Genomic DNA, 21,189 nt, shown 5'->3' on the forward strand with positions numbered 1-21,189 from the left:
ACAGTAAAAAAAATAAATAAATGACAATAAAGGTTATTTTTTCTGATCTTATCTAAATTAAGGCAAGGAGATGAGAGTCCACGGCGGCACATCAGAGCAGAGACGTAAAAGCACCTCGCAGGCATCCATCCTTTTAGGAACTTTAAAAAAATATATAGGGTAAAAAAAAAAAAAAGTTCCAATCAATCGAGCGCGCTCGCTTTGCAACCGAGGCTAGGTCTGTTGAAAGCCCCTCAAAAGTGGCCGCTCGGCCGCGGCGACCCGCTTGCCTTTCCTACGCCGCGGCGCAAGGCGAGGAGGAGCAGAAAGCCGCGGCGAGCGCCGATTGGGAGGGCGGGCCGCGGCCTGGCCAGCTCCGGCTGCGCCCTTCTGCCCGCCCTCTGCCTCCCAGCTTCCTCCTTCCTTCCTTCCGCGGTCGTCCCCGGGGCTTCTGTCTCCTTTCCGGGCATGATGGCTGGGAAGATTATTTGGGAAGGGAGCCCTCCTAGGCGGGCGGGGGGCGCCGGCAGACAGTCCTTATACGGCCCGGCCCGTGCTACCTGGGCCTGGGCCAGGCGCTCCTTCTTTGGGCAGCCCCGCGGCCGAGCAAGGGGCCTTGGGGGGCTCCGGTCCGGCCGCCTGGCCAGTCTCGATGCCCAGCACCCAAATATGGAGACATTCCTGTGGGTCGGCGACAGGGGAGGGGAGAAGCCAGCAAGGGCCTATATAAAACCCGCCGGGCTTTGGCAAGCCCACCGACCAGCAGAGCTAGGAAGAAGCGGCAACCGGAGCTGAGAGCCAGGAACCAACCCCAAAGTGAGTGAGATCGGCAGCCAGAGGGCGGGTGCCTGGCCGGTTGGCTGCTTCGGCAGGCAGGGCTTGGAGAAGGTGGACCAGCTTCTCGGCGCAGCAGCTCTTGGGACTGGAGGAGGAGACTGGGGAGTAGTGGGGTGGGGTGGGGTGGGGTGGCGGGTGGGGAAGAAGCTCAACCTCTTCAGCTTTAAGCTCAACAAACGGCCAAAATCCTGAAGCAGCTTTGCTGCTTTTCCTGGATGGGGTGGAAACGGATGCCTCCAAGCCTCTCCTCCTGATTTTACTACTGTTTTAATGGCAAGAGGGAAGATCTTGCCTTTTGCCGCAACAATCGGGAGCAAAGCTTTTCAAGTGAAGCAAGTGATAATATGGTGACATGGAATCACCCAAAGCTGGAGTCAGTGGAGACACCAAACGATGGTCCAAGAAATGTAGGCTCAGGTCAGCTCTGGAACCAAGGTAGTTTTAGTCAAATCACCATTAGCGGTTTAGGAGGAATTGGAAATGGAAAGCAACCAAATGGGCTAAAACTAATTAGGGGGGGGGGAGTATGAGTGCCAGAATGAACTGATCGATTTGTTGCTGGAAACATCCAAATTTATTAAGTATTTGTGAGATGAGACCTGATGGGGGTTATTCATGGGTCATATCTCTTTAGTTCCTAAAGAACAGTCTTAACTAGCTGTCAGACGTTGTCATTCAGAGTTGGACTGGGTTCCTGACAGTTTGAAGAAAGAAAAGGTAGCCTCAGTACAAGCTACTTGTTTCACCTCTGCAAATCAATGTGTCTAGCGTGCAGGGAAATGTGGCTTCATTTTCATGTTTAATTATTTTGTTTCAAAATTCATGGGCCACCCTTCAAAACTGACCTTTCTCGGCATTTTAAGAAGAAATAGTCCATGTTTTGACTCTTGCTCAAATTGGTGCCCTTGGATGTGTTCCCTATATTCCTCAACCAACAATTTGTTTGGTGTTAGGAAAGTTTTAGTCCATCACACTTGGAGGATGAAAAAAGAAAATCATCCCTAGTGAATTAATATCTGAAGAACAAAAAGGACCAACTTCAGTCTCTTTTTGCCAACTTTTGACATCCTGATCGCTTCAGTTGTACATCAAAATTCAGTATTCTTCTCAAACAAACGTACTTGTCAATAGCACCACTGAAGTGGTTTCATTACAGTGTACATGTGTGATATTTACACATGAACAATGTAATATGGTAAACTAATTATTATGGGTCAGTGTGTAATTCCTTTAGGAGACAACTGATTTTAGATTTAATTAGTTTTTATAGAAAGGCTAAAATTACAACCCTAAACATATATTGATTATTTTAAATAGATATCCTTTTTTGCACCCCTATTCACTTTCAGAAGTAAGTCCTGTTGAAACAAACAGGTCTTAATACTAAATAAACTTGGTTAAGCTCAACTTAACCAAGTTTGTTTAGTAGCACTTTTAATGTCCCTTCCTTGTTACTTGATTTTTTTAGTTTGCAGCTGTCAACGCTGCTAACATTGAATGTTCTTGCTTGACAAGAGATGAAGAAGCAGCTATTTCATATGTTAAACTTGTGTATTGCTTGAAGAGATGGGGTTAAGGCTGGGAGGAGGGAGGAAGACGATGGTACCTCAAGGCCATCTGAAATTAAAGAACTTGGCGGATTGTCTAACGGAAGGGAAACTGATTCTTTAATTAATTGGAGAATATGATTAATGACAAAATTAGAAAGGTGGAGAATTGTGTTTAATATATTGTGCAAGGGGCTGAGATTTCAGATTCCAGCTTCCTTCCAGCAAGCATTTGCCCGTGTATTAGGCTAAATAAAGGACTTTTAAGGTAAACAGTGCCTCAGAGTCACTTGAAAAGCCCATACGTTGGAAACTTGACAGCAGCTTTTAACAATCAATAGAATCACTAGATGAACAGAGAAGGAGCGTATGTGCTTTTAATATGGATTATTTCTCCTGAGTTTTCTCACTTATTAGTGAGTTGAAAGGGTGAACTATTTCACCCTGTCCTTTCCCCCAGTGGAGAAAACTATTGAATTTATTGAAGTTGAAAATCTTTCTGCAGTTTCTGTCTTGCATAGCTTCCTGGGGCCTCCTGTGACCTCTCTTGTTTTTTCTTCCATTCTTAGAAAGCCAACACCATGTGTGATGAGGATGAGACCACCGCACTTGTGTGCGACAACGGCTCCGGCTTGGTAAAGGCTGGCTTTGCCGGGGATGATGCCCCTAGGGCTGTGTTCCCCTCCATTGTTGGCCGCCCCCGTCATCAGGTATGTTTTCCCTTTTCATCAGCTGTGCTCCTCTTCAACCATAGGCAGACTGAAAGATGCAGCATACATTGGTTTAAATCTTACTTTATTGGGAAGGCCTGGACTGTGACTAAGGGTGAGAAATTAGTAGGTCTGATGACCCATTGTATTTCTTTCTTTTTCTTACTCTTGTTCATCTTCCTATGATTCAAGTAGCTCCATCTGAAGCTACTAAAATTAGCACGACAATATAAGTCCCCCTAACTTTGTAAGACCTACTATTTGGGGATCATGCACTGAAGTGAGTTACATTCTGAGATAGTTGTGAGGTCCATTTTCTGCTACTTCCTGGACCACCATTATTTTTGAATAAGGGAATGTCCATCATAGCCCAACGGTCAATATGGTTTCAGATAAAGAATATAAGATAAATGAATTGGCCACTCTGTAGAGACCATTGTAATGTTGTCTATATAATCTCTGAGTTAACTGATCTTCCCAGTGTAACTGCTGCTTGGCACTTCCTTTGTTTGTCTTAAAATTTGGTCTCTGTTTTGTGAAGGACACAAAACCTTAATAAGAAGAGCCCAATTGTGTCCGATTAATTTGTAGTCTGTAGGGTAGAAAAGAGCCATTAGAGATTGCTAAGTGTTTTTTCCCCCTCTTTCTTTCTAGGGTGTCATGGTGGGTATGGGTCAAAAAGACTCCTACGTAGGGGATGAAGCCCAGAGCAAAAGAGGTATCCTGACCCTGAAGTACCCCATTGAACATGGCATCATCACCAACTGGGATGACATGGAGAAGATCTGGCATCATACTTTCTACAATGAGCTCCGTGTTGCCCCTGAGGAGCACCCCACCCTGCTCACTGAAGCCCCTCTTAACCCTAAGGCCAATCGTGAAAAGATGACCCAGATCATGTTTGAGACCTTCAACGTCCCTGCCATGTATGTGGCCATCCAGGCTGTGCTGTCCCTCTATGCCTCTGGCCGTACTACTGGTGAGTGCTGGTTGCTAGAAATAGAGAAGCAGAAGTTTGCGTTCCAAGGGAGCCCCACCAACTTCTTCTTTTTCTAAGAACAAGCTAGTTATAATCCAACTAGTCTAGGAGATAATTCAGTCAGTGACATGGATTTAGGAACACAGACAAACTGAATTGTCTTACGTTGTCCGTCTAGTTAAGTGATGCTTCTCAGCCTCATTTACTCCTGATACTTTGGATTATACAGTATTGTCTGACTAGACATGGGGAGACTGGATTCCAGTAGTTTACGTACTTCTTTGTAGAATGGATTATTTAACTCTTGCATAGCATGTTCCCTTCATGCCTTCACTGGCTCTCTACATTCTAGGCAGCAACACTTTGTCAGTCCAGTAAAAGAATGAAATTTCCAACTATGGACATAACTAAAATCCAGCAAAATGTACATGCCTAGCCTACTTTAGAATGCTCCTTAATTAAAGGGAATTGTTAACTGGCTAACATTGTCAGTGAGAGTATTGGAAATCCCTCATGACTCATGTAGTTGTGTTGTCCCTTCTTTCCTCCCTGTTGCTACCGGTATGTGTCCTATATCAACATAGATCTGCACGTTGGTGAAACAAGTAGCCTTCATTGTTAAAAATTGTATCTCTTCCTTTTCCCCCCGCAGGTATTGTGCTGGACTCTGGCGATGGTGTCACCCACAATGTGCCCATCTATGAGGGTTATGCCCTGCCCCATGCCATCATGCGTTTGGACTTGGCCGGTCGGGATCTCACTGACTATCTGATGAAGATCCTGACTGAGAGAGGCTACTCTTTTGTCACCACTGGTAATGATGGGACTTCCCAACCCCCTGCTGTTGCTCTAGTTCTTGGCTAATCCTAAATAGCTTGACCATATTTAGAATTGGAAAGACCTCACCAGCAGCTCTGCCCACTAATTACCCCTTAGTTCTTTGGGACGCAACCTTGGAGAAGTGGTTTTTTTTGTCAGAACAAAGGAAAATACCATCCAGGTTTCTAGACCACCCCTAACAATGGAAGCTCTCTGGATAACTTTGGACCAGTTAGTTTCCTCTTTCCATCCATGGGGTTATCACAAGATAAGAGCCTTGGTGGAGCAGTGGGCTAATGCCTCCTTAAGTAACACCAGCTGCCTGCAATTAGTGCAGGTTCGCATCCCACCAGGATCAAGGTTGACTCAGCCTTCCATCCTTCCGAGGTAGGTAAAATGAGGACCCAGATTGTTGGGGGCAATAAGCTGACTTTGTAATAATGCCGCTTGGGGGGGGGGGAAGCCCTAACAAGCAGGCATATACATAGAATGAAGGCTACTGCTAAGCTTGTAAGCCGCCCTGAGTCTTCGGAGAAGGGCGGGATATAAATGGAATTAAAATTAAATTAAATTATATAGTTGTTATGGGGGGGGGATGGAGGAAGGAGTACAAGGTATGACACCCCAAGCTTCAGGTTACAAATAAATTTTAAAAAATGTAATATTGATAAGGTGGATGTCACTTAAGCTTGTCTCAGTCATGGGAATGAGATTAAGGTAATATCATCAAGACAGGGGGGAAAATTGTTCAGTGCACATTTCTGGCTTAGTTATGTGGAGATGGGGAAAGGTTCCATGGGCATAGGGTGGCACTTACTAAAACACAGAGCGAGTATGACATGGACAGAAATGCAGGAGAAAGTAGCTGATGCTTCCAAGCTCTTCTGCACTGCAAAGTTCATCAGACCCAGAAGGTTGTGAGTTTCATATTTTTCCATCACAACCATTAAACCAGGGTGTGAACGTTGGTTTCTTGCTACTGCCAGATGTGTGTGTGCTTTTTAGAATTGAGTTTCAGGGTTATCCACCAGCTGCCTGCATTCTTCCCTCTTTACTATGCTCATCTGTTCCCCCTCCCTCCACCGCTTTCTGCCATTTTGGGAGGACTTTTTGTTTGGCTAACTGCTAAATTCTTCTCCTCTCCCCATAGCTGAACGTGAGATTGTCCGTGACATCAAGGAAAAGTTGTGCTATGTGGCTCTGGACTTCGAGAACGAGATGGCAACTGCTGCCTCTTCTTCCTCTCTGGAGAAGAGCTATGAATTGCCTGATGGGCAGGTCATCACCATCGGCAATGAACGTTTCCGTTGCCCAGAGACCCTTTTCCAGCCTTCCTTCATTGGTATGTTTCCTACTTAGCCTTTCCCATCTTGTGATCCTTTACCTATGGAGAGTTCATGTGCTTGGAATTGCTATATTCCTCTTCCCATTCCTTTATTTTGTCAATGCCACCAGGTATGGAATCTGCTGGTATTCATGAGACAACCTACAACAGCATCATGAAGTGTGATATTGACATCAGGAAGGACCTGTATGCCAACAATGTCATGTCTGGTGGCACCACCATGTACCCCGGTATTGCTGACCGCATGCAGAAGGAAATCACTGCTCTGGCTCCCAGCACAATGAAGATCAAGGTGGGTTTTAATTACACAAATCACAACTATGTAATGGAATACGGCAGAGGATAATAGCACCATGAATTAGTTATTTTTATTCCCCCAATTGCAGTGAGTCCACTCTGAAACATGAAATAAATCTGGAATCAGCCCAAAGTTTACAAATGGGCGTAATCATGCAGAATTATTACCAATAATTTTGGATCTGAATTAGCTTTCGATATGTTCCACATCACTGTTTTCAGTGGAATTTCATTTGAATGAACTTTTTTGGACTGTATCCTTACATTTCCCTTCTGACACTTTCTGAAATCTTCTAGGATTCAGAGAGAATAAGTAACTGACTCTTGTAATTGATGAAGTCACCTACAAGTTCTGCTGAATGCCTTATCTTGCTTTTCACCTATTTCTCCATTTGAAAAAAAAATTCAAATTACTATGACTGGCAGAAATTCATGATACCAGATACAGAGGGACAATAACTGTTAGGAATTCATGATACAAGATTCAGAAAGCTGGGGGGGTGGGGGGTGGGGGTTGGGTTTTTTGCAAAGGATTGCATTAATAGTTTTAAATCCAAGCTTAGATTTGTTTACACTTACGTCATGCCCCAGTGATGGGATATAATGCTGCTCCATTGTCTATTTGGAATCCTTCTTGTGGGGGGGGGGTTCTGCTCTTGTGAATTAAGCATCTCTTGTTTTGTTGTCAGTTTTCCTGTGTTGGCTAAATCATTCCATTTGCCTCTTTCAGATCATTGCCCCCCCAGAGCGTAAGTACTCTGTCTGGATCGGAGGGTCTATCTTGGCTTCCCTGTCCACCTTCCAGCAGATGTGGATCACAAAACAGGAATACGATGAAGCTGGCCCATCCATTGTCCACCGTAAATGCTTCTAAACATGTTTACAGAAAAGATCACTATTATTATTACTTGGTAACTACTCTCAGGATGACGACATTGTGAAGTGCAGGCTGTTGAACACCTGCTCAAGCCACATTAAGGTTCAATTTTATACCACTGCCTATGTGACGGTTGCTGCAGACGCCATGTGACACTGAGTGTTTGTAAAGTGTACATAAAATTAACTTATTTTACCTCATTTTGTTATTTCTCAAACTATGCCCTGCGGAAGGAAACAAAAAAAAAACTTTCAAGAAGCATTAAATCATCAGTCATTCTGTCATGCCCCAACACAGCTGGCTTTGGTGTGATTTATTACTCTGGAATGTTTTTGGTTGTAATATTCCCCACTCAAGTTATTAGGTCACGACACCTGAAAGGATTAGGAAATAAAAGGGGTGGCAGTGCATGGCAATGGCGCACCATCTATAGGCCTTGATGGTAATCCTTAGTACATACACACTTCCATAAAAGCAGTGGGTATATCATAATACATTTATCATTCCTATGACAGATGGGAGAGATGGTGAAGTTATTTGTCCCCGGTCACCAAGTGAGTTCATAACTAAGCAGGGATTTGAGTTAAGAAAATCCTCAGGAGTGTGAGATCTGAAGACAAATGTCAAGAAGATTTATATGGCTACAATCATTATTTTATAAAATCCTTGCACTTATCACCAAACATGCATGATATATAGATATTCTCAAGTGACCCAATATTTTCCTCACCAGTGAAATTTCCTTGATAATGCTGTTCTGAGGAGGATTTGGATTCGGTTCAATATCCCCGTCTCCTGATTCCCCCAATTGTCCAGAGTTGTGCCGGGGTTGAGCCCAAGGTCTCTCAACCCCTGCTATGTAAGAGCCTTTAGTTTAGCTAGTGCTTAACCAGCATTATTACAGATCAAAAACAGGTGCTCTGCCACTCAGCTCCAGCCTCTTCTTCAATTACTGACTGTCAACCTTAGCTGAGCCAAGGATCTAAAATACCACAGAGGTCAACTGAGATTAGCGCCAGTCTTGTGCTGCAAAGAGACTCTCGGCTATCAGCTGTTGCCGTCTTTCACTTTTCATTTTAGCTTTTCCCCCACAGAAGGAATTGCATCAGCTTCTTCAAATTACTATAGTCCATCCAGTGGGTAGCACCTGAAGGTCATTTGGCTTTTCCATATGCCAAGGACTCACTGATCACTTCAGAACCTTCAGGAAAGAGAGGTTTGCTTTTTGACCTTCTTACAACCTAGCCCTCCAAGGCTTCATCTCCAATATGCTTTTTTTTGGTAATGGACACTAACCCCTTGGTCACCCTTTTCCTGTGTCCCTTCTCCCCCAATCATTTCCACCCTCAGAACACATCCCCTCATTTCTCTCCTTTGAAAGCTGGGGCTGGTTGAGTCTGCATATTTGTTTTCCTTCCAGGGCAGACTATTCCTTGCATAGCTATGGTATGTCAACATCAGACAACAGGTGCAAACAGGCTGTGCCACCACATTCACTCAAACAAGCCCAGGTCATGATGTATAATAATGAATCAAACCCACTCTCTGGAATGCCATCTTGCAAATGCTGCACACAACAGATGTCCAGTGGGAAATGTGATACTTTGGAAACACTTCGTGTCTGTGACCTGCTTTTCAGCACTAGAGGAGCAGTTAAAACTGCTATATTAGCTATAAGTTAATTCAGCTGAGGCTCCTCCAGAGTAAACCCCACCAACAGCAATGGCATGGAAATAAGTGGCATTTACTGGCACTTGTGCAGGAAATACTCAGAGACAACACAAAGGGATTTATGCAGGAGATACTTCCCACAAGTGGTAACTTTTGTTCATTCAACAGACAGCAAAACAACAGCTTTCAACTTTAATCAGCAACAGGTAATGGTCTTAATTCATTAAGGAACATATATATTAATTAACCAAGGAACAGAACGGTTTTCTGGGATACTTACTATTCCTTCAGGTGGTTGTTTTTCTTATTAACAATGTTTTTGTGCACTGTATGGTTTCGAGCAAAGAAAGCTTGAGAATGATTTCTGCATGAATAAAGACTAATGTGTCACAAGCTCTCAGAATCCATCTACCCACCTATCTGCCTAACAGGGGAAAGAAAACATGAGCTACATTTCTGATTTTTTTCCTCAGAACTGAGCGGGCAAGCTACTGTATATAAACAGAGAGCAAACTCTACTCCCTTCTAGCAGTGAAGACCTTACCTAGTCAGGTAATGAAATATCTGCAAGCAAACAACCAAGCTCTGAGAGCAACAAGACAGTTCACCCCTGGGCTACAACTCTTACTATTGGTATTGTGGTTTTATTCTGATGTTAGGGCTTTTTTAGTTGTTAGTTGTTAGCCACTCAAAGGCATGATGCTTAGATGGGCAGCCATACAAATGTCCTTCTGTACCTTGACTTAATACCTTGTTCCCTTGGTATCTGGATTGCCACAGTAGCAACATCTTTATTTTAATTGGTAGATCTGTTTCTTCAATGATTTTGTCTAAAAATGTGACGACAACCATAGTGGTAGAACAGTTGAATATCCCCTGGCATCTTTCCTTGTGAGTCACATTTCATGATCTCCAAGCCTAGCTTCTCTATTTTTAAAACCCTGCTGCTATCCAACTGTATTTGGTTCGCTCCGTAACCATTCCATAGGTTGGAAGCAAAAAGCATTATTTAAGAAGGTATTATATAGAGATAGTCCTCAAAATGGGAACACAATGGGGACCAGAATTTCTCTTGCTAAGCAAGGTGGTTGTTAAATCATGCCTAATATTATGTCCTTTCTTGCCATAGTTGCAAGCCAATACTTGCAATTCTTAAGTGAAGCACATGGTCATTAAGCAAATCTGATTTCCCCCTTCAGAGCGTGCACAGTCTTATTGCACTGAGATAACCCAGGAGTAAACACAGTAAACACTGGTTTGTATTAAATGGTGGTTTATCTTACACTATCTACAATATCATACACCAGGAACAATATACATACACATGCTAATACAGCAGAATCCAACAAACCACAATTACAGCAGGAAACGGGAGAGGGAACACATCAGCAGAGCCTTCTCTTTATACAAATGCTCTTAAAGAGACACAGACCCTGCTGAGTCATTCCCACCATTACATTACATCTTACATTACATAAGCTGGTTAGCTGTTAAATCAATACCTTGACAATTTTGCTTGTTGGAAGTCAACTGGGAAGGTTGCAACAACTTCAGGATGTTGCAACCATTGCACATACTTAATGGTTATCCCTTACAAGCATTACAGCATTCCTATGGTTATGTGATCAAAATCCAGATATGTATTTATGATGGTTGCAGTGTCCCACGTGATCACCTTTTGTGACTTTCTGACAAGCAAAGTCAATGGGGAAGCCAGATTCACAACAACTGTGTTACTAATTTAACAAGTGCAGTATTTCACTTAGCAACTGTGGCAAGGGAGGTTGTAAAATGGGATAAAAAATCACTTGACAAATATCTCAGCAACAGAAATTTTGAGCTCAGTTGTGGCCATAAGTCAAGGACTACCTGTAATTATTGACTGAGGGAAGATGCTCTGAATTCTGTTGCCATCCCACATTGATAAGAAGCTCACAATCCATGCATCAGAGCACATACAGTGTCATCAGAAAGTCCTGAGTTCCATCCAAGCAGGCTTAGTTAACAAGAACTTGCTGCCTATAATAGCTGAGATGGGAGACTCCAGTTAGTTAACACATGAATGCATTTGAAACCAAATCAGCACCCACTCTCCGCCTACTGATTAGAGAAATATTCCCATGGAAACACAAACGAAAGGATGTGCCAAAATATTTGCATGGATAAAGGGGATTTACTAGATACCCAGGCTCAAAGCTTTTGAACTTGGTGCTGAATTCCCTGTAATGGGAGATCTAAAATTGATATGACATTATATAGGTGCAAAACATTCTCCCCAAGGATACTGCCGAACAATAACTGTGATCCAGACCATCTGGTATTTACCAGGCTTCTGAATACGCAAAAACACAGACATGGACATATGAGGATTATTAGATGTTCTCTGTTATATGTCTTTCTCAAGCACTGTGTCAGTTTATGCTGGATTACCACAAGGTTACATTTTTTTAATACAAATGAACATGATTTTATTCAAATCAACATGATTATCAAATCCATTTCATTTCAAAGTAGTTCCAGTACGATAGCCATCAGCCTTCAGAAGAAGCCATGATGGTATCATAACATACCTAATATTACTCATTCTCTTCTCCCCCTCTCCATGAATGCCTGTTATGACAGTAGACAACTCTACTTTTTAGAACTGATACATTAATGTAAATAGAGAACTGTCAAATCTCGATTTGTAAGCCATTAGTCATTGCACCATTTTTTTAAATTGTAACCCTCAAATGTTATGTTATACAAATGGCTTATGTATAACTATCTCTCCAATGTTCCTAGGCAACCCCCAGGGACCTGTTTTACGTCTTGCTCAGGAGACAAAATTATTACTTTATACTGTATGTCATGCCAAGGTAGTGATATCTCTACATTTTTTCTTAAAGAGACAGCAACATCAGACATAGGCAGACCTCAGATGTATGTATTTTGTAACTCATATGGGCAGATATCCGCTAAGAATTTTTAAAAAACATAAAGCTGTACATGTTTAGCTCCTAAATGTATGGGCAGCCCTAGTTCAAAGTTTTTAAGTCTTTTCACATAAAAACCCAATCCTAGTTTTTCTTCTGTGTGATCTTTTGCAACAACAAAATTGAGAACTAAAAAAAGATATTCTTGCTGAAAGTAGACAATTGGGAATAAAAAATCATTGACAAGCTATAACAAATCAGTCATCCTTTATCAGTGAGTTCCTCTTTATTTCTGCTGCTCCTTGGAGCAGATGTTCAATTTTCTGGTAAAGATCAATTCTCTGTTGGAAAAAGATAGCATCGTAAAACTGCATTTGTAGAATCCAAAACCAGTCTTCCAAAGTAAATAATACAAGTCTGTACTGCACAGTGATGAGAGATTATCTCCTTTTAGTTTTGCTGTTGTTAGCTGCGAAGTCATGTCCGACCCATCGCGACCCTATGGACAACGTTCCTCCAGGCCTTGCTGTCCTCTACCATCTTCTGGAGTCCATTTAAGCTCACGCCTACTGCTTCAGTGACTCCATCCAGCCACCTCATTCTCTGTCGTCCCCTTCTTCTATTGCCCTCAATCTTTCCCAGCATTAGGCTCTTCTCCAGTGAGTCCTTCCTTCTCATTAGTTGGCCAAAGTATTTGAGTTTCAACTTCAGGATCTGGCCTTCTAAAGAGCAGTCAGGGTTGATATCCTCTAGGACTGACTGGTTTGATCGCCTTGCAGTCCAAGGGACTCGCAGGAGTCTTCTCCAGCACCATAGTTCAAAGGCCTAAATTCTTTGGCGCTCAGCCTTTCTTATGGTTCAATTTTCACATCCATACATTGCAACTGGGAAAACTATAGCCTTGACTATACGCACTTTTGTTGACAGGGTGATGTCTCTGCTTTTTAGTGTGCTGTCTAGATTTTTTTTTTTTATTACATTTATATCCCGCCCTTCTCCAAAGACTCAGGGCGGCTTACAAGCTTAGCAGTAGCCTTCATTCTATGTATATGCCTGCTTGTTAGGGCATGGTTATTTGCCATGGTTTTCCTCCCCAGGAGCAAGCGTCTTTTAATTTCTTGGCTGCAGTCCCCATCTGCGGTGATCTTGGAGCCCAGGAAAATAAAATCTGTCCATTTCTTCCCCATCTATTTGCCAGGAATTGAGAGGGCCGGATGCCATGATCTTGGTTTTCTCAATGTTAAGATTGAAGCCAACTTTTGCACTTTCCTTTTTCACCTGCAACAAGAGGCTCTTTAGTTCCTCTTCACTTTCTCCCATTAGAGTGGTATCATCTGCATATCTTAGGTTGTTGATATTTCTCCTGGCAATCCTAATGCCTTTCTCCATGATATACAGTAGAAGAGACTTTGACCAGAGCACCTGATGCTGTTTAGCACACAGACCAAAACCAATAGTATTTAGGAATAACTTCTAAACTGGTAAAACCAAATGGTCTCTGAAATATTTTCTGATTTCCTATAGTTATCTAGTGTCTTACCTTGCTTTCATTTTGTATAATCTAGGAACTGTTCTATTTTCCCTTCTCTTCTATCAGCAGTTATTATGGACAACACATTGAAAATAAAGTGTAAAACAGTATCATCCAGTTTGTCCACATATAGAAGATTAGAGAGAAGCTCAAGAGTTTGAACATAATTCTGCAGCCCAGTACCTCACGGCCTTCAACAGAACCAAAGAGAAAGCAGGGGTGCATAGCTGTTCTTAGAATTCACCAGGCTGAGTTTAGCTAATGGCACATTTCTGTCTGCCAACAGTGAGCCAAACAATATGCTCAGTTACATCAAAAGAATCTGAAGCATAGACTCAGTTTTACACCTGGGTGACAGATTGTGGGTTGTATTGCATGTGCAGATAGCTAGTGGACACTGCAATGTTTTTATGTGTTGAAGAATATAGGTAGCATTCTTTCATTTGCCAAACATAACATTTGAAAACTACTGGAGGATGATTCATTAAAGGAACCATTTGTTCAGTATATGAGACAGCTAGATTGAAATTTTCTCTCCCCCCCCCCCCCCCCGCCATACCCACTCCGGAATGATTAGCTAATATAGAAGATCTGCCAGAGTTTCTTTAGGGATGGCTTTGAATTAAAGTGATGATTCACAGAATAACAGAGTTGAAAGGGACCTTGGAGGTCTTCTAGTCCAATCCCCTGCACAAACAGGAGACCTATAGTATTCCAGACAAGTGGCTGTCCAGTCTCTTCTTAAAAGCTTCCAGTATTGGACCACCACAACTTCTAAAAGTAATCCGTTCGACTGGTTAATCTGTTAGGACATTTCTCCTTAGTTCTAGATTGTTTCCTAGAAAATTCCTTGTGCATTTTCCCCCTTAATCTTCTTTTCATTGGCAGGAACTATTTTAGAATGATCTCTCCAGCCTTTCAGTAAAAACTCAGCATTTGGGAATGAAAGTAGGACTGCCAAATCTTTCTTGCCTCATTCCTGGATCTTTATAGAAGAGGTTAATTCCCATTAGCACATCACCATCTTAGGAAACATTTTACCTACTTATTTGCTGCAAATCATGCTGCCAAAGCAGGAGAAAGGTGGCAAGCTGGAGTTAAAATGGATTGCTGGCACTCCACTCAAGGGAAAGGGCAGATGCTTCTCCAGTGACAGAATTAGAAACAGTGTTGGTTGATGTAAACTGCACTCCGTGAAGACTGAGACAAACACTTTTTAAGAGTCGAATATGATGGAATCATCGCTGCTGTCTTGTACACATGCTCTTCTCACACTTACACAGCTATGTCAAGAGACATAATGCGGAAGGCTACAAGCAGCTTTGATTGTGAAGGCACAAAAATCTATGTCTGGGAATTCATGGCCGCATCATAGAGATAGTCCTCAACTTACGACCACAATGGAGCCCAAAATTTACGTTTCTAAGTGATACATTTGTTAAATGAGTTTTGCCCTATTGTATGACTTTTCTTGCCACATTTATTAAGTGAATCACTGCAGGTGTTAAATTAGTGACACGGTTGTTACATGAATCTGGCTTCCCCCTTTGACTTTTGCTTGTCAGAAGGTTGCAAAAGGGGATCACATGACCCTGGGACGCTACAAGCGTCACAAATGTGAGTCAGGTGTCAAGCATCCAAATGAAAATGGGAATGCTGCAATAGTCATAAGTGTGAAAAATGGTCATAGTTCACGTTTTTCAGTGGCGTTGTAACTCTGAATAATCACTAAGCAAACTGTTGTAAGTTGCAGACTACCTGTACTACTTCTCATTGTCTCAGGGAAAAATTTGGTAGTATAAAAGAGGAAGTTTTTTGATTAGTGCTGTTCCTTCTTCCGAGAGCAGTGCATCAGAGTTTCATTTTAATGTGTGCCATTGTGTATATGGAAAAAAATGACACTGAAAGTTATCTTAATCTCAAGTATGTAGCTTTTTCTGAAGTGGTAGTAAATACTGGGAGCATCTTCAATTGTAATCATGAAACTAAAGTAGGAAGGGTTTTTCTGGTCTCCTTGTATTATTTTCTCAATGAAAATCAGAACTCCTTATCACCACCACGCTCCTACTGTAGAGAAACTTTACACATGCTTTTCCTCACTGGGAAAATTCATCCATTTGCATGTGGTTGGAAGCAAATTGGGTGCAGATGTAGAACTCTAGAAGACTATCTACTGATTTACATACAGCAAGTTTTATTTGAAAATATGACCTAATCTGATCAAACCCACTATTTGTACATATGGAGACTAGAAATCCATGGTGAGAAACCAGGGATCCTAGACCTGCTCTTCATTATGCTTCCCACTGCAAATATTCATAGAAGATCCTTATTGTGACTCTTTCACATCACTTCTAAAAAAACAACACTACCGTCTGCATCTAGTCAATGGCTCACAAGTCTTCATGATGTTTTATCTACTTTTTCTAATACCATAACACCATACTGGATATAGTCTGGAGTGTACTGAAGACTCTCAAATCACCCTGATCTTAGTGGAACCTGAGCACTTTCATCTCTCATTTGAACTTACTTCAAGATAGCTATTCAGCAGCCCCTCTCCCCTATTTTAGGCCATGCACAAATTCCTTTCCGATGTTGACACAGAGGCAACCTACAGCTTGCGAAACCGCATGGACACAGAATTTTGTACTCCCCCTCCCTCACTAGTGTACACAGTGTCCAGCTGTTGTCATCTCTTTATCACACTGCATTGCAACTGGATCACAACAGTAAATTATCATGGGCAGAAATATAATCTTTCCATGGTGACAGTAAGCCTTCCTAGAAATTTACGACTTGGAGAAAAACGATCTCTATGCTTTTCTCTTACCATGTGATTTTGTTTTAAGAGGTGTTAAGTTTGGCTTTCATACTGTCTCACTGGCTATCATAATAAGGAATGGAAAGAAACTTTTCTTTCTTGGTGCTCTTATGATTCCCTTACTTTCCCCTTTTTGTATTTGGTTTACAACACTAGTTTGCACTGTAATTTTCCAGGCATTTATTTAGCATAGATTGTCCAAACCTGACGCCTTCTGAAAATATCAAATAAAATATCCCGCTAGCATGACCAAAGTTAGCATGTAGCTGTGGTTGCACATGATCAGGAAATGTGTGATTCCAAGGAAAATCTATCAACTATTTGTCTTATTAATTTGTGAAATTAATGAAACTATTGCAGATAATTGTCCAGTGTTATGCGTATCTTTTCAGAAGAATTTAAATGGATGTACATAAAATAAGCATAAATGAAGTAGCAATCTAAAGTAAAATTCTATACAGATTCTGTCTGTCTGACTATCTGTTTTACTGAGTTTAAAAAGACAGATGTCTCGATATATAGGATCAAATAGTTAAACATCTGCCAGTTTTATTAAGCTATTTGGGTTTTGTAAAATGTATGTTGTGTTAAACATACTTAAATCTTCCTTATAATTATCAAGTAAAAATTTTCTTTTTTCATAAAAATCTTTTTAATCCTTTTGACAGCTTAGATGTAACTGAGGTTGCAGTATTTCCACAGATATTAATATGATACAAGCGAAGACAAGAAAGATATTGTGGCACCCAAAACACTAAATATGACTACTAATCTAACAAATAAACAGGTCGATATTGGTGCCATAAGATCTTTCTGAGCGCTCAAGCATTATCAGATAACAATTGGGTGACTGCAAAATATTCAGAATTTCTCTATCTCTTTTCCACCATCTATTGGTCACCTGGATCTCTGCAGCCCATATCTAGTAATCTTGATCATTACTTGAGGCAGAGAGATGATCTGCCCATCCTCAACCAGAAAACTTTCTGAGGGCCGAGTTCTACATGAATATAAAAATTCACATAAAGCAATTTGAAAATCTTAAAAGTAATGATAACAGAAATAAACACTAGTGCTGTCATTTACCGGGCCAAAGCTGGTAAATTGCCTTAAAGCTTTATAATAAATAAAGAACAGCTGATTCAGGCTAAATTCGTCATTTTATAAACCAGCAGAAGAAAAGATACATGTCATTGCATGTTCTTCATATGCTGTTGACTGCTGTTGATGAAGCATTACTGTCTTTAAGGCAAAAATCCTTTGGGGAAGAAAATTAAAACTGAAGTCTCAAGAGGACCTCCAGTGGGCAAATTTAGGAATGATCTTGGCATGTAGCCAACCTTGAGTCCATCTGATTCAATTCTAGGAGATTTCAAAAGTTTATGGATCAGTCTGGAATTGCACAATTGTGCTGCTTCATCCAGAGACTCTTACAAAGATTCTAAATCTAAATAAAATTACACTTGAAGCCTAGATCCTTTTTCTTACTACAGAAAAGTCGTTAAATACCAGTTAGACCAGGGGTCAGCAACCTGAAACAGTGAAAGAGCCACTCGGAACCGGTTCCCTCACAAAAGGAAAAACTGGGAGCCGCAAAAAAATGTGTGCACATGCGCGTACATGCGTGCATGCACAGAACAGGGTTTGACTGAAGAGTGGACCCAAGGCGAGATATGCACCTACCCTGCATATTTGAATTGATTGGTTGAATTTTTTTAGTCCCACTTTTTTTTTTGGACTGCACATGGCAGAGGACTGGGAGCCGCAGGAGACGGCTGAAAGAGCTGCATGCGGCTCCAGAGCCACGGGTTGCAGACCTGTGAGTTAGACGAATCTTTGGATATTGTTGTCTACTTGAAAAAAAAACTTAGGTGAGATGAAAATATGTTGTTTTTGAATAAGTCCCAGGATCTTTTTTTCTATAGAAAGTAACAAATTATAACTGCATTGAAGAAAATCGTCATAATCTCCTGCAGGTGAACACTTGATGAAAAAAGTTAACCCCATAAAAAATGAAATGTCAGTATAAATTGTAATTTGTTTATTGTCTATGCATTAATAATTTTATGCTATAACAAAAATCTGTCAGGGTTTGCTTACTGAATGTGTTAATTCCAAAGACTGAAATAAAAAGAATACAACTCATCTTAAAGTAAAATGGGCTATATCCAATATTGTGTGGTCTGAATTTCCCCTCCCTCTCTTCCACACTTTTCAAATTATCTCCACAGAGTTAAGGATCCTTTAGGGCAGTGTCTCTCAACTTCAGCAATTTAAAGATGGATGGAGTAACTCCTTGAATTCTCCAGCTAGCATGCTATACATTTTAAGTCCATACATCTTAAAGCAGGGGTGTTAAACTGTCGGCCCACGGGCCGGATGCGTCATGGCAAAACCGCACCCACCCCATTGCCGGCAATGGGGAAAAAGTCACGATACATCGCGACATGTCACGTGATGTTGCGAGTTTGACACCCCTGTGTTGGGAAACACTGCCGAAGGGGAAAGTTTGGGCACGCTATTTAGATATAACCCAGCAAGTTCAATTGGTGTTATTTTGTGATCACTGAACATGTTTAATGGGCTTCCAAAAATTAGAGGCAGGTGTGGTGACTCAGCAGTTAAGACGCTGGGCTTATTGGCTGGAAAGCCAGCAGCCCAGGTTCAAAATCTGAGCACCACACGACAGGGTGAGCTCCAATCCTTCTCCCAGCTCCTGCTAAACTAGCAGTTTGAAAGCATACAAATGCAAGTAGATAAATAGGTACCACTTCAGTGAGAAGGTAAATCAGTACTCCATGATGTCATGCTGGCCACATGACGTGGAAATGTCTTCAGACAGCACTAGCTCAGTGGCTTTGAAACGGAGATGAGAACCACCCCCTATAGTTGGCAACGACTAGCATAGTAAAATCTGCAGGGACTCCTTTGCCTTTTTTTTGCAAAAATTAATAGTATAATTAAAATGCGATTTTTTTTCTTCTGTTTAACTGTGTCTCATTCTTGGAGACTTCCTGGATAAGACACTCAAGTTTTTTTGGTAAGATTTTTCAGAAGTGGTTTACCATTGCCTCCTTCCTAAGGCTGAAAGAAAGTGTGACTTACCCGAGGTCACACAGCTGTGTTTGTGTCCATGGAAGGACTAAAGCTCATAGTCTGCTGGGTTGTAGCCTGATACCGCTTAACCACTACATCAAAGCAACTCTATAAATTCAATATTCATTGGACTGAGTACCCAATCATGGTCCTCAAAGACAACATAATAATGCTAGATACCTGGCAGTTTTGTTATACTTTTGTGCTGAACTCAGTTGGAATGTCTATCCAGCATCCTCAGAAAAAGAAGATCCATAGGAAATAAGATGACAAAGAAAACATAACAGGACATAGCATTGCATGAATAAGTTAAGAAGACATCCTAAATGGATGGAGGTATGTATGGAGGTATCTCAAATGTAAGGTCACTAAAGCAGATATATATATATATATATATACTGCTCAAAAAAATAAAGGGAACACTTAAACAACACAATGTACTGTATTTAATAGTAGGATGTCTTATTTTCTGTTCCCTTTATTTTTTTGAGCAGTATATATATATATTATGCTTCTGTTGCAAAGCAAAAGTTGCCAGCTAAAAATAAACAAACAAGGGATGCTCTAAGTAAGATGCCTGGTGACGGCAGTTTTGCAATTTCCTCAGAAGCATTATGGAAATGGATTTGTTGCTCCTCACCTCCAGGACATTTTCTGACTTCCCAGTTTAGCCTAGTCTAGTGCAAAGTACCAAACAGGGCTCACATTGCTTAACTTTCTCAAGATTAGCCAAGGTTGGATAATTCCAATTTTATGAAGAATGTCTTTCCAGCAAAGTTCTTTGGGTTAAACCCTCCTTTTTCAGGAAGGGCTTTCAACTAAGGATTTTCATTCTGGGTTAAAGGATTTCACTTCTCCCAATTCTTGGTGTCCGCTTCCTTCTATTAGAAATGGGAAATCACCCAGAAGCTTTTGTATTTCCAAATCTCTAAAAATGCTTTGCCAGTATCAAAAGCCTTCCTTAATGAGATTTAGTTATCTTTCCAGCTGATTGTTCATTTTCTGGCCTAACTTAAAATCTCCTGATATCCCCCCCACCCGTTTTGCAAAATAACAATAATGAGGAAGAGGCATTTAAAAGAATGATGACTTTAGGGTACATTATGAACAGAAAATGTATTTGCACAAACTAAACCTGGTATAAAGGTGAAATGGTGCCCAGGTAAACAGCAGCCCTACTCTTGCTTATTGTGACACCCTGATTTGTTACCGTTTCTGCTCAGCGGGTGCCTGTTTACAGTGCGGGAGGGAGGGAAATACTCTATTAGAGGCAGATATATTAGCATCTCAGATTAAAACCTTCAGAATTAAGCACAAACCCGCTATAATACTAGGATGCGATCAAACACCTTAGACCACTACAATATTTTGGAGCTAACACTACGACGGTGACGCTTTAAGCCACTACTGTACCTAGTGTGAAAATGGCCCTAACAACTAAACTGCTTTCTTTCTTTCTTTTTCTTTCTTTCTTTCTTTCTTTCTTTCTTTCTTTCTTTCTTTCTTTCTTTCTTTCTTTCTTTCTTTATTCATTCATTCATTCATTCATTCATTTAGATTTATATACCGCCCTTTCCCCACGAAGGACTCAGGGCGGTTTACAGGGTATTTAAAAGAAAATCAATACAAACATTAAAACAAATGAAAAAAGATTAAATAAAACCCTGAGAAAAAATAAAATAAAAACCCAGTTAAAATTAAAAATGAAAAAATTCTCAAGCCTGGGCCAGAGAGCTGGAAGAGCCAGGTCTTCAGGTCCCGG

At 41.1% G+C, this 21,189-nt stretch overlaps 1 protein-coding gene across 1 annotated transcript; it reads left to right on the top strand.

Annotated features, from left to right (window-relative positions):
- The first annotated feature begins 588 nt into the window (after positions 1 to 588).
- Positions 589 to 7,684, top strand: ACTA1 (actin alpha 1, skeletal muscle). The gene is made up of 7 exons (XM_083356875.1): positions 589 to 795; positions 2,933 to 3,073; positions 3,728 to 4,052; positions 4,705 to 4,866; positions 6,022 to 6,213; positions 6,327 to 6,508; positions 7,244 to 7,684. Exons 2-7 carry the CDS (start codon positions 2,945 to 2,947, stop codon positions 7,385 to 7,387), a joined length of 1,134 nt encoding a protein of 377 aa, XP_083213001.1. The 5' UTR covers positions 589 to 795; positions 2,933 to 2,944; the 3' UTR covers positions 7,388 to 7,684.
- The last annotated feature ends 13,505 nt before the right edge of the window (positions 7,685 to 21,189 follow it).

Source organism: Vipera ursinii (assembly GCF_947247035.1).
Source record: "Vipera ursinii genome assembly, chromosome: 1".
NCBI lineage: Eukaryota > Metazoa > Chordata > Lepidosauria > Squamata > Viperidae > Vipera > Vipera ursinii.

Bases quoted from the DNA above. Each gene is read 5' to 3' on its own strand.
- ACTA1 (XM_083356875.1), top strand. From the start codon at position 2,945: ATGTGTGATGAGGATGAGACCACCGCACTTGTGTGCGACAACGGCTCC. The intron at 4,053-4,704 runs GTGAGTGCTGGT...TTCCCCCCGCAG, and splicing joins TGCCTCTGGCCGTACTACTG to GTATTGTGCTGGACTCTGGC. The intron at 6,214-6,326 runs GTATGTTTCCTA...CAATGCCACCAG, and splicing joins TTTCCAGCCTTCCTTCATTG to GTATGGAATCTGCTGGTATT.